Source organism: Pteropus alecto, unplaced genomic scaffold, assembly GCF_000325575.1.
Source record: "Pteropus alecto unplaced genomic scaffold, ASM32557v1 scaffold44, whole genome shotgun sequence".
NCBI lineage: Eukaryota > Metazoa > Chordata > Mammalia > Chiroptera > Pteropodidae > Pteropus > Pteropus alecto.
Window position 1 is genome coordinate 3,177,911 of NW_006436812.1, and position 13,363 is coordinate 3,191,273.

Sequence of the window (13,363 nt, forward strand, 5' to 3'; positions counted from 1 at the left end):
TCAGCAGGATATGTTAAAATGCAGGTTCCCGCAGATCTGCAGGATACAGGGGATCCCGGGATGCTCGGAGTAAAAGCCGGCCCTGGAGAAGGAGGTGGTGCGCTCATAAGTGGGGGAGGTCCGCTCGTAAGAGCTCCTCCCAGATGTGGGCGTGCTTCCACTCCCATTCACTCGACTCCGCTCAAGCAGAATCTTCTTGGCCACCCCACCGTACACGTGTCTCCTTTGCTGCAGAAGGTGACAGCTTGCGGGAACAGCAGCAAGCGTAGGAGATGCAGGGAGTGGGCCAAGAAGAGCCAAAAGGAGCCAAGGAGAGGTCCTGAGACTGCAGAAGAGGCTCCAGGTTTCCTGGCTCCATCAGCGCCCGCCCCCAACTCCCCTCCCCCGCAACTGGAGAGGAAAGGACCAGGGTGGGGGGAGGGGTGCGACAGTGGGTGGGTACAGAGAGCTCAAAGTAGAAAATGGAGCCCAGAGGGGGATGTAAACCTATCTCCCCCTCCTCTAGCCCAAGGGAAGAGAGTTAATGTCACCCGCGCAGCGTGTTCGCTGTTATAACCACTGTTCTACCAGTTCATCCTACCGTTGATTGAGCACTCATTGGCACTTGTACCAGATGTCATTCTAAGGCTTTACAAACATTCACACATTTAATCCTCAAAAACAACCCATGCAGTGTAAAATGTTTTGGAACTCCTTAGAGGTGGTGGTTGCACAACATTGTGAATGCACTAAATGTCACCAAATTGTACAACCAAAATGGTTAATTTTATGTTATGTGACTGTCACTTAAATTTTTAAAAAATATTTTAATCCTCGTTTTAAAGACAAGGGAACTAAGCCACAGAGAGGTTGAGTAACTTGTTCGAGGTCCCACAGCTAGTAAGGAACTCAAACCCAGGACTCTGGTTCTTCAAAGCCTTCTTCCCCCAGAGCTGCGGCTGAAGTATCTGGAAGCTGTGATTTCCCAGCCTGAACTGGAAGGATAGCCAGGCGTCCTGGCCCCAGACTGAGGAGGTATCAGAAGGATGGGGTGATTCAATGGGAATGCTAAAGGCATGAAGCCAGTCCCAGAGGCAGCTCTTTCTACTTGCTGCTTCCTACTTGCCCTGCGGGAAAGTCCCACCCAAACTGCATTTTGAAGATTCCGGAAACCACCCCTGCAGATAGACCATGGCTGCAGGAAATTCAACCATTAGTGATACATTTATTTGAGTAAAACATTAGGTCCAATCTAAACACAGATGACCCCAGAAGGTGTCCTGCAGGGTTATGTCCTCAGTTGAATAGCTCAGTGTGACACCAAAAACAGGTGGGATGAGGAAGGGGGTGGAGTGAGAGGGCCTAGGGTCTAGGACCCAAGTGGCCCTCAGTCTAGGCCTTAGAATACATAAGGATTCTGGGATAGTGCTGAAGCTGGAGAGAGTGGAGCATTTTTTTTATCGTGGTAAAATACACATAACATAAAAGGTACCATTTTAACCATTTTTAAGTATATAATTCAGTGGCTTTTAGTACATTCACAAGGTTATGCAAACAGCACCACTATCTAGTTCCAGAACATTTCATCACCCCAAAAGGAAGCTCAGGTCCCCTCAAGCGGTCACTTTGTCCCTCCCCCAGCCCCTGGCAACCCCCAATCTGCTTTCTGCATCTCATTTTTGTCCTAGGGCTGCCTCTTTTTTCCTTCTTCCCCCTTCTCAGTGGAGCTCAGGGGCCTCCTGGATTTGGGGACCTGGAGGGCCCGAGGAGTCATTGTCAGGGCAGCTGTGTACAGGTGTGCAGGTTGCAGCCTGCATGATTCTATGTAGAGGTCCTGGTCATTGGGAGGCTTTGATTGCAAGCAAGAGGCGGAGTCTGGGGGAGCCTGTCCCTGGGGGCTGCACAAGCAGGCCCTGCCTACATCCAAGGCCACCTCCATGGCCACCTCTGGGTCCAGCCACTTCCATAAACACTGCTTTGCTGCTTCCAGACTCCACCTGGAGCTGCTTGTGCAGTCAGGGTCCAAAGGTGAGTAAAAGGCCCTTTGAGCCCTACGAGCTCTCAGTGAGGAGGGGACAGGGCAGGAGCAAGGGCAGGGTGGTGCTGGGTGATTGAGTGGTGGGTGCTGGGGTCAAGTTGGCCTGGGTATGCAGTCCGGCCCTGCCACCTTCCAATATCTCTGCAGAGTATGTGGTCACAATGTCCCCCCCTTTAAAATGGGGGTAACATGGAAGTTATTCAGCCTTAAAAAGGAAGGAAATTCTGACACAAGCTACGACGGAGATGAACCCTGAGGACATTATGCGACGTGAAATAAGACAGACACGAAAGTGCAAGTCCTGAATGGCTTCATTTATATGAGGTTCTTGGAGTTGTCAAATTCACAGAGACAGAAAGTAGAAGAGTGGTTGCCGGGAGCAGGGAGAGAGGGAATGGAGCGTTAGTGTTTAATGAGTGTGGAGTTTCAGTTTTGCAAGATAAGTTGCGGAGATGGCTGCTGGCGATGGCTGCACAACAATGAAAGTGCGAAATGCCACTGAACTGTGCACTGAGAATGGTAAGTTTTCTGTTACGTGTATTTTACAATAATATTTTTAAAATCCCATTGGAAAAGTTAAAAAAAAAAAGGGGGGAGGGGGGAGAAATAGCGCCGGCTTGGAGGGAGGGACTATCTCCCATGGGACTTAGTTGAGGGGGTGGCATTTGAGATGGTGCCATGTAGGAAAGTGATAACACTGCTTTATTGAAACAGAATTTTCACACCGTGCCCGCCACCCGTTTATAGGGTATAAGTCCGTGGTTTTCCGTGTGTTCACAGGATGCTGCAAAAATTACCGCCATCGATTTTAGAACGTTTTCATCCGCAGACAGAAACCCCGCACCCTTAGGAGTCACTCCCCACTGACCTTCCCCGCCCCAGCCCCTGGCAACCACTAATCTACTTTCTGTCTCTATGGATTTGCCTGTTTCAGACATTTCCTGTAAATGGAATCGTACACTCTGTGGACGTCTCTCACTGAGCATCATGTTTTCAAGGTTCGGTCATGTTATAGCAGGTATCAGAACTTCGTTCCTTTTCATGGCTGAACTGTTTTTACTCACAACACTTCTGACACCAAATGTGTGGATTTTTTCCATACCAGCAACCGATTCTCTAATTCTGGACACCAGCTGGGTGCCCTTCGATTCAACTCAATTCTGCCACTAACCATCTGGAGTTAGTGCACAACCCACGGAGTCAGACAGTGTCATGTAAGGATCCCCACCTTTGGAGGACCACCAGCATACTGCCCGCCCTTTGGGTAACTAAAGAGGGGGTGTCCAGGGTGGCATGCCTGAGCAGAGTCCCAGGGGACAGGGAGGGGACAGGGGGTAGAAGGAGATACCTACCGCCAGCCCCCTATGCTCTCACCTTCACCCATGACCTGCCTCAGGCCCCATGTCACCTTGATGGCGACAGAGACAAGGTCCCCCTGTGGGTCAGGAAAAAAAGAACCCCCATTTATTAGTGGTCTACGACTGTTATAACAAATTATCACTTAATGGCTTAAAAACAATACAGACTTATTCTCTAACAATTCTGGAGGTCAGAAATCTGAAAACTGTCTCACCAGGCTGAAGTCAAGCTGAAGTCAAGTGTTGGCGAGGTTAGCTTCTGGAATCTCTCGGGGACAATCCACTTCTTGGCCTTTTCCAGCTTCTGGTGAAGATGCTCTTACAACAACATAACTGTACTTAGTGCCACTGAACTGTGCACTGAAAATGGTAAGGTTTTTTTCTGTTTTTTATTATTTACGCCTTCAGCACCTGGTCTTCCTAGGTGGTCTCCCATCCGAGTACTAACCAGGCCTGACCCTGCTTAGCTTCCGAGATCAGACATCAGGCTTGTTCAGGGTGGCATGGCCATAGACCATGGACTGTGGCTCCACTGGGGCATGAACCCGGGTCCTTCTGCGTGTAAAGCTGACGTGCTAACTGCTACACTATGGAACCACATCCTGAAAATGGTTAAGTTTTGTGTTTTACATTTATACTTTTTTTATTATAATATTAAAAAAACACATTGGAAAAAATTTTAAAAGGGAGATCAATAGTGCCAGCTTGGAGGGAGGAACCATCCTCCATGGGACTTTGCTGAGGGGGTAGCATTTAAGATGGTGCGGTATGGGAAAGTGATAACTCTGCTTTACTGAGGGTAATTCTCCTACCATGCAGGCCACCCATTTATAGGATACAAGTCCGTGGTTTTCTGTGTTTTCACAGAGTGCTGCAGTCATTCCTTTGCTGTGGCCTCTTCCTCCACCCTCACATCAAGTCACTCCAATCTCTGCCTCGGTCAGTGGTCGCATGGCCTTCTCTTGTCCATGTACCTCTGTGTCTCAAGTCTCCCTCTGACTTTCTCTTGTAAGGATACCTGTCATTGGATGCAGGGCCCACTCTAAATCCAGTATGATCTCATCTTGGGACCCTTAATTACATCCGTAAAGACCCTTTTCCCAAATAAGATCACATTCCCAGGTTGCATGGGGTTAGGACATGGACTTATCTTTTGGGGGCCACTATCAGCCCACTGCAGGCTTGGCTTGCAACTACACCCTGAGTTGGTCAGCCTCCCCTCCCACCTCTCACCCCTGGGCTCTCCCCCAAGCCAGCTCCTATGTCCTGGGGTTACTTCACAAGCAAAGTTCCTGCACCCAAACTCATTCAGGCCAGGGCAGCTATAGACTCTGACTCTTCTTGATTGGAAGGAGGATATGTCCCATTGCCTTTCAGCAGATTAAATGTGACACGACCCCCCACCCTAGGTCAGGTCCTCCGGGAGCTGCCGTGTGGAGTAGAGAACAGCACTTGGGGAGTGAGGACCAGCAGAGGGAGAGGCAGAGCTGTAATGGAATCAGTCAGAGACCTGGGAGAATGAAGGAGGCCAGACACAGTGCCAGAGCTGGGCACTCTAACAACGAGAGGTCAGCACACGTCATGATTCTGCCCACCAGGCTGGGGTCACACCAAGGGGCTGGGAAGGGGGTGGAGGCAGGGACAGCCATAGCCCAGTCAATGAGACAGAAGACTCCAAGGGAACCATCCCGTCACTCCCTAAGGCCTGAGCTGCTCCCAACCAGCAACTCAAGCTGCCCCTACCCCCAGGGGAGAGGCTAGGGTGCCAGGCGTCCACTTCTCCTTCATGCCTGGACCCACGCTGACTCTATGGAGCTGCCCATTGTGATAGCCACCAGCTACATGCAGCTCTTTAAATTAATTAAATGAATATGGACGTATCGTATGTTTATATAAATAATAATAAATGTCATATAAACAAAAAATTAAAAATTTAGTTGTATTAGCTACATTTCAAGTGCTCAGTGGCCACATGTGGCTAATGCCTCCCAGATACATGCAGACTGTTTCATCATCGCAGGAAGTCCCATTATAAAGGGCTGCCCTGGAGTTGGCCCAGAGTAACAGAAGCTGGGCCCTTTTGAGGGAACAGGATGGACTGGGCAGGGCGGGGGCGCAATAGGCACCTCAGGATGGGAGGAGGGGGTGTTTGTCCAGAGCCAACTGGTGTTGACTCATCAGTCCTGGAGGCCTGGGCCCAGGATGGATTAGCCTGAGCTGGTGACCAGAGAATGGCCTGGGAGGGCAGCCCATGGGGGCTTGGCCACCCAGGTCCCAGGCAGGAATGTTTGACCTCAGCAGAGACAGCAGACAAAGGGCCAGGGTAGACCCAGACAGAGGCAGGCAGGCAGGAGGGCAAAGTCACCGAGATATGGGGGCAGCTCTGTTTTAAATCACAAATGGCAAAAATATAATACCTAATGGTAGGCCACTTCCTTTTTTTACTTAGTACAGCCCAGGCTTCCTTCCTTGTGAGGCCTATAGGCCTCCCCTCCACCCCCCACTTTCCTGTCACGTTCCTGACCCCTGTCCACCCTCCCAGACTATGGAGGTTTCATCATGTATCAGCCACTCCCCATTGATGGGCACTTCAGTTATTTCTTTTCTTAAAAGTGTGGTTGTGTCCTTGCTTTTCTCTCCTCTTCCCTTTCCAGTCTGGGAATATGCAGGGCTGTATCTGGTTAGCTGCTCTATCCCCAGGGTTGGGAATATAGTAGATGCTCCCAAAATGGATAAGTGGGAGGCATTGTCGGGGCAAGAGGTGGAGAACCCCTCCTGGGGTGGGTGAGGAGACTGATTCCCATGGACATGTCAGTGATGCACAGGAGGGAGCATAATGAGGGAGCAGGGGGTCCCTCCTTCCTCACTGGGGCTCTGACCACCCTCAGCCTAGGGTCTGGCTGCTTTCCTCACTGTGTCACTGGCTCCCGCTCACGACTTTGTCTGCTTGGGATGCTCTGTTGTTGGGGACACCGGTCAGGTACCTCATCCATCTATAAGTGGCCTCGAACTTACACTGTCCCCCCATCCCCACCCAAGTCCTCTGCAGCAAGCTCCCCAAGGGCAGGAACCTGTGTCTGTTATACTCGATTTGTATCCTGAGTGCCTAGAACAGGACTTGTTACATAGCAGGTGCTCAATAAAAATTTGCTGAATGAACAAATGAACCCCTTCTCTCTACCAAAATTCTCACTCAGGACCTACTAACACTTAGTTGGTTCTCCTCAGGGGACCTTCCCTGCGAACACCACTGTACGCTGACCCTCTCATTCATTCATTCACTCACTCATTCATTCATTTAACAATGACACTGAACACCTACTATGTGCCAGGCACCCTGTAAGTAGAGAGTGAGCCGGACATGGTCCTTGTCCCTAAGGTGCTGGTTGTCTAGCATGGGAAGGGGTCTACCTGCAAAGTTGGTCCTGCACAGGCATGGCTCCAGGTGGGAAGTAAAGAAGATGCCCTCGTGAACAGTGGCGAGGGTGTGGATAAGGGCACTGACCCAGATTGTAGGTTTTAAATCCTGAGTCTCCTCCTGACTGCCTTGAGCAGGCATGTAATGTCTTGGAGCTTCAGTTTCCACATCTGAAAAATGGGGAGAAGAAGGGGGCCAGTTCCTTCATCTCCGTTATGGTGATGATTTCACTTTTGGTTGCTTATGTTAAAACTCATCCAATGGTACACTTTAAATACATGCACTTTATTGTCTGTCCATCATACCTCAATACAGCCAGAAAACATAGTACCAACCACCCAAGTCAAGCTCTTAGCGCAGGCCTTAGCACATAGTAAATGTTCAATGAAAGTTGTTGGAGTCTTTATTGCATGTCTGCATTCACTGAATTCTTTCAAGACCCATGAGTGTCTTGGAGCAGGTACCAGAGAGTCCGCATTTTGCAGGTGGAGAAACCAAGGTTCAGAGAGGTAAAGACATTTCTCCAGGGTCACACAGCTAGGAAATGGAGGAGCTGGGATTTGACATCTGAGCTCCTTCACTCTTCCCCATTATACGAATGGAGAAACTGAGGTTCAGAGAGGTTAAGCCACCTGTTTAAGGTCACACAGCTAGATGCATGGCAGAGCCAGGATTCAAACCCAAGTTGGCTTCAAGCTAAAACCTGATTTTATTTTGTGTTTTGCCCTTTGTGACCTGGCTCATCTATCACTCAAGTCCCCAGGCTCAGGAAAGAATGGGATCCTGACCTCCTGACCTGGGCCATCCCCAGAGATTGTCACATCCTGATCACTGGCCCCAAAAATGTAACCCCACCGGTCTGTGCAGACGTGAGCCCTGGCAGGGCCCTGGGAGGCAGGCGGGGTGGGAGGAAGTAGGCTTGGGCATTGAGAGGAGGATAGGATTTTTGGGGTTGGGTTGGGCAGCCTGTCCTGTGGGGATCCCAGGCCTGGCAGAGCCTGTCTGGCCCCACCCAGCTCTACTCTCTGCCCTGACACCATGACCTCCTTGCTGGGCCCTCCCAGGCCTTGTCTGAGAGGCCCAGGGATGGGCTTGAAATGAGGTGTCTGAAGATGTGGGGCTGGTTGTGCTGGAAAGTGGTCCAGGCTTCACGATGAGGCCTGGATTTACGAGAGGGACTGATGGGGTTCCAGCCTGTGGGCGAGGCAGGGTTAAGAGGGGTCCCCTGCTGAGCCAAGGCTTAACCCCGCAGGGGCTGGGTCCTGGAGGAAGGGACAGGGTGGCCAGGGGACCCCGGGGCTTGAAGCAGCCACTATCCAATCACTGGTGGGGAACTGTTTCAATATTTTGACGACAGTCATCCAGGTACACACCTGCATCCAGAGAGGGCTAGCAGGGGGTCATCAGAGCAGGGACTCCCTGGGGGAGCAGCAGGGTGGGGCTGCCTGGCAAGCGGTGGGGAGGTGGCCCAGATGGGGCAGCCTGCCAGCCCCCCGCCCTCAGAGGGTAGATCCGAGGCACATTCTTAGGGAACGAATGACTCAGGGGCAAGCAGAGTGGTGACTCACCATGGACCCTTTCTGGTCCCTGCTGCCAGGGCCCAGCCTCCCCTCTGGCCCCAGTGAGGGCTGTGGGGAGCTCACCAGGCCCCCAGCCCAGTTCTGAGTGTGAGTCAGCCCATCTGGGCTGGAGGCCTCGCATGATTTTCCATCCCTTGCATTGTTCTACTAGAAAAGTAAATACATGTTACAAAACACAGGGTGAAGCTGGGCCAGCCCAGTCCTGTCCCTCAGAGGGCAGGGAGGTGAGGGGCATTTATGCCAGATGCACAAGCTCTTCCCCATTTTACAGATAGGGAAACCAAAGTTCAGAGAGGTTAAGCCACCTATCCGAGGTTACACAGCTAGATGTATGGCAGAGCCAGGATTCAAACTCAGGTTGGCTTTAAGCTACAGCCTATGGGCTTTTCGCAGGATCTGAGTGTGTGCTGAATCTCTTCCTGTTCACACCTGTGCTTCTCAGGGTGGTCCAGAAACCACCAGTTTTATTATGGGAGGGGGGTAGCTCTTTGTTAATATGCAGATTCCTGGGCCCTGCCACCATAAACTCGGAAGGGGGCCCTGAAATCTGCATTTGTAAATGCTCCCCAGGTTGGGGTGAGGCTGTGCAGTCGGAGATGGGAGAGTAGGCCCACGCCCGCCCACGCCCCCGCCCCCGCCCTGGGAGGAGAGGACTCTACCGTAAGGAACAGGCCATCGGGACCTGCACATGCCCCTCCCTCTCTCCAGGGCAGGGGGAATGCTGCCCTTCTTGTTTCAAACTGGTTCACAGAGCCAGCAAGTGAGTGAGCAACTCTCCAGCTGCTGGGGAAACGATGACAGCAAACAAGGAGAATGTGGGTGACCTTCAGGAAAGTGGTGGCCTCCTGGGAACCAGCAGTTTGTTCCAGCAGTGAGAGGAGACAGGGCTCAGGGACCAAGGGTGGCCTGGTTGCCAAGGAACCGGATGGTCCTGTGGGTGCCATCTCCATGAGTTTAACCATCAAGCAAACACCAGGAAAACAAACACCCTCCCTGAACCCCGATCCCGGGTCGACAGAGGGATGAGTCACTTGGCATAAGAGGGGAACCAAACAAATCCCATCTGCCCACAGGAGGATGCTCAGGGCCAGAACGCAGCTCCCGCCCCATCCGGACTGCCCAGGACGAGTGTCGTGCACACGTGTGTACACACGTGCATACACACACATAGCCACACCAGCTCGGAGCCCAGCTTTTAGAGAATGAGGGAGGAGGGATGGTGAGGCACAACTCAAATTCCTCCCTAAATCTGCTAATTCTCTCTGAAGCTCTTGGGCGGGGCCCAGCTGAGTCAGCAGGAGCCTGGGAGGGTGGAGGGGTTGGGGAGGGGGATCTGAGAACTCCAGCTGGAGCAGGCTGATCGGGAACCAGCCCAGCGGGTACAGACCTCTCAGGACCTCAGTGGCCTTTCCTAGAACAGGAGATAAGAGCTTCCTCCCAGGTGGGGAGGGCTGTTCTGCTTCATCCCATGGGCGTCCTTGGAGACAATCGGCTGAGCGTGTCAGGCACATGCCATGTTGCCTGGCATGGAATCACCCTGAATAAATGAGAAACGGCGTTAATATCATCAATGCCACGGCTATTACTCAGCAGCTGAGGCAGTAGCCTGTTTACCTCTACGTCCCTAGTCTGGTTCCCTCCCCTAAGCTAACCTGCAACTTCTTAGGAGGTATGGGGAAAAGAGATTTGGAAAGAGTCTGGACAGAGTTTGGAATTCTTGTCATCACTTGTACCCCTCAACACTATAAGCATTGAGCCTCCAGCTACAGATGTAACCCACTCCCCATTCGTCGAGCCCTCACTAACTGGCAGTGGGCTTGTTAAATGCTTAATAAATGGGAGCTCGCCCTATGAGGGGAAATGCTACAGTTGTGCCCATTTCACAGATGAGGGAAACTGAGGCTCAGAGAGGCAAAATGACTTGCCCACATTCACACAGCCAAAAGGGACTGAGTGAGGACTGCAACCCAGGTCTCCCCAGCCTGCTGTCCCTCCCCATCTCTGGAGCCCTCAACCCAGTCTGGTTTTGTAGTTGTAACTTTATACTTCAGGTCTTAGACTTTAGAAACTGGACGGTATAGAGCAGCTCCCTTCCTCAGCATGGGCTCTATTTTCCTCAAAACATATCATCTGTAATCCACCGTATCTCTCGGTCCTTATCCGATAAGGTGGGTGCTGACAGAGGGGCATGAAGTTGGGGTGAGGGGAATAAAAGGGAGGAGGCAGCAGGAAAGCTCCGGGAAAAGGGAATGCCAGACTTGGGTCTGAAAAAGCAATTCGAACACATATGAATAAAGTCCAAAAGAAATTTTTTAAAAAATTCAAATAAATCAGAATAAAACCCAAACGCTCTAAAAAGATGTACAATGAAAATTCAGATTTCCCTCCTGTCCCTACTGAGGGGACTCACGGCTAACAGTTTCTCACGGATCCTTCCAGAAGTTTTCTGTGCGTGTACACACATATATTCTTTCCCTCACCCTCTCTCTCCCTTGCACTTTGCTCTTGCACCTGACCTCAGTATTCTGAGTTGAGGCTTCTGCAGGTCCCAGGTGGGCCCTTCACCTGTGCTCTGAAAACTTGGCTCCTCCCTGACATGTGCTCCCAGTGTAGGCTGCCTAGAGGTGAGTCCCTCGGTGACCTCCAGGCCCATCCTAACCTCAGAGCTAGGAAGAAAAGTCACTTCAGATGGAGGGAAATGCTCAAGCCCTTAGCTGCCTTGTGAGAAACTCTCCACCTGGGGGGAGGAGGGCTGAGAGAGGAGCCAGGCAGAGCCAAGTTCACAGGATTAGATTTGGCAGGAAGGTCTGTTCAAGGGCTTCCCACCTGAACAGCTGGAGGTGGTGCAGCTGGGATCCCTCAATCCTGGCTTCTCTCAAGGGGAAGTTCAGATTCCTTGGCCCCTTCCTATGCTCCCTAGTCAGGAGCTGCAGGGCTCAGGGCCCTAGAATCTGCCTGTTTACAAACTCCCCTGGGATCCTGATGCTCTGGCAGGTCCCTGTATCCTTTTTAGGTTCCCAGACCCTTTTGAAAAGTAACTTAAGGGACATCGATTTTTAAAAATTAGTAGTATGAATGTATCTTCCCCAAACCCCGCCCCCCCAAGAGAAAGGCCCTTTGCTATTTTTTATTTTTTTATTTTTTATTTTTGGCTTTCCCCTATTCTAATCAATGTAGCAGAACTGGGCAGCCGAGGCTGGGAGGGTGCTAGTTTTTGTTGAGTGAGTGAATGAATGAGCCTATTGCGAGTGATAGACCCTCCTCCAGAAAAATGCACATATGGACACACATTTTGAAAGTAATTGTAGGAAGATTCACAGACCCCCTTAAGCCCACCCACAGATGCCCTATTAAGAATAAGGTTTCATAGAGTCTCTGTAACACTGAAACCATTGTCCTTTGGTGACAGAAACAAGAGAAAGCCCAAAGTACGCTAGGTGTTCTCCAACGCTGCTGGGTCTGGGACAGAGTAATCCCTTGGGAACCCACTTCCCCACCAACCTCCTTATTTTATGAATAAAAAACGGGCAGAAAAGGGACCCGCATGAGGACTCTGGATGCCCAGTAGGGGTACCTGCTTCCCTCCGCCGCAGACCTCATTGCCCGCATCTGAGCCCTAACAGTCCTTTGTCCTTCATCTTGCTGCCTTCTGGCCCCTCCCCTGGATACTGCGTGCTCCTCCCTCTCAGCTGGGCTCAGAGCCCCCAGTGCCCCCCAGAGTGACGCTGAACCCTCCCAGCTGTCCGGCCTCCTTTGGCCTCACCGCTGGACTGGGTTTACTGCCTGTCCAGTTGTAGCCATCTCCACTGCACACAGGGTAACCTGGGCACACACTGGTCCCCCATCTACCCCAGGCACAGAGGGACAGTGTAACCCGGGCACAGGCTGGCAGAATTGTGCAATGTGGGTATTCTGAATCCAAATCCAACAGCTTTTATGACCAGCCATGAAGTAGTTCTATCATGCCAAAGCCTGGAGTTATTAAAGTTTCAAAGGAATTTTTGTCCGCCCTAGATGGCACGATAATAATAATGGCAAAGCTTGCTGCGCATTTGGGCCAGGCACTGTGCTAACCGCTTTGTGTGAATTATTTACAAGAATCTCTTCATAAGCCTTTGGGACGGGGGCGGTTATCACTGTTTGACAAATAAGGGAACTGAGTCTGAGAGCTAAGACGCATTGCCAAGGCGTCTGTCTAGCTGACCATTCGTGGCGGCAGGATCTGAACCCCGGCTGCGCACTCCAAAGCCCCTTTTTCTCAATTGTCATCAACATTGCTACCACCTGAGTGTAATTCACTAACTATCCAGGGCGCAGAGACCAGACTGTCACAACTGCCTGGGGAGGCCCCACCTGGGTATTAGCCAATAACAGAGGCAACGGAGAGCCAGACGAGGGGCCCTCAGCCAGGGGGCGTGCCAGGCCGGGGGTGAGGGTGGGGCTGAGGGTGCTCTGGGAAGCGACCTGTGCGCCCCTGCCTGCCTGCCCAGCCATTGGAGTGCCCCTGCTGGGAAGGGGGTGTCCAGACAAGACCCCGCGTCCCCACCCCACCCCAGCCCAGGCCGAGTGCCCCACTCGCTCCTGCCGGGCCTGGGGCGCGCGCCCGAAGCGCCTGGAAGCCCCGCCCGTCCGGTGGCCCCTCCTCCGGGAAGGTAAGCACCACCTTCCCGGGAGCGGCCCCGAGAGCCCGTGGCGGGCGGGTGACCCGCCCCCCGCGAGTAGTGACCCGGCGCCCCAGCCGCGCTGCACTCGGGCTCCTGCGCCACCGTTCGCTCACCTGCGCCCGCTGCCGCCCCTCGGTGCGCGCAGGGCCCGCCCGCGGCTTAGCGTCCAGCCCAGAGCCGAGACCCGCTGCCCGCCCGCCTGCGCACCCCGAGCGCCACCATGAACTCGCTATTCAAGAAGAGAAACAAAGGCAAATACAGCCCCGCGGTGCAGACCCGGAGGTGAGAAGGCGCCCGCACGCCGCGCCCAGACGCCCCGGCGAAAC

The 13,363-nt window shown here is 52.4% G+C and overlaps 1 protein-coding gene and 1 pseudogene across 2 annotated transcripts in view; one reads left to right on the forward strand and one right to left on the reverse strand.

Moving 5' to 3' along the window:
* Positions 1–3,774: 3,774 nt before the first annotated feature.
* LOC112481629 lies at positions 3,775–3,890 on the reverse strand (annotated as a pseudogene).
* Positions 3,891–13,055: 9,165 nt separating this feature from the next.
* Positions 13,056–13,363, forward strand: part of PPL (periplakin) — a 43,211-nt gene continuing 42,903 nt past the window's right edge. For both annotated transcript variants that reach the window (XM_015591066.2, XM_015591067.2), the window contains exon 1: positions 13,056–13,319. In XM_015591066.2, coding sequence (XP_015446552.1) covers positions 13,258–13,319 — 62 coding nt within the window. In that variant the 5' untranslated portion in view covers positions 13,056–13,257. The remainder of the gene's footprint in view (positions 13,320–13,363) is intronic.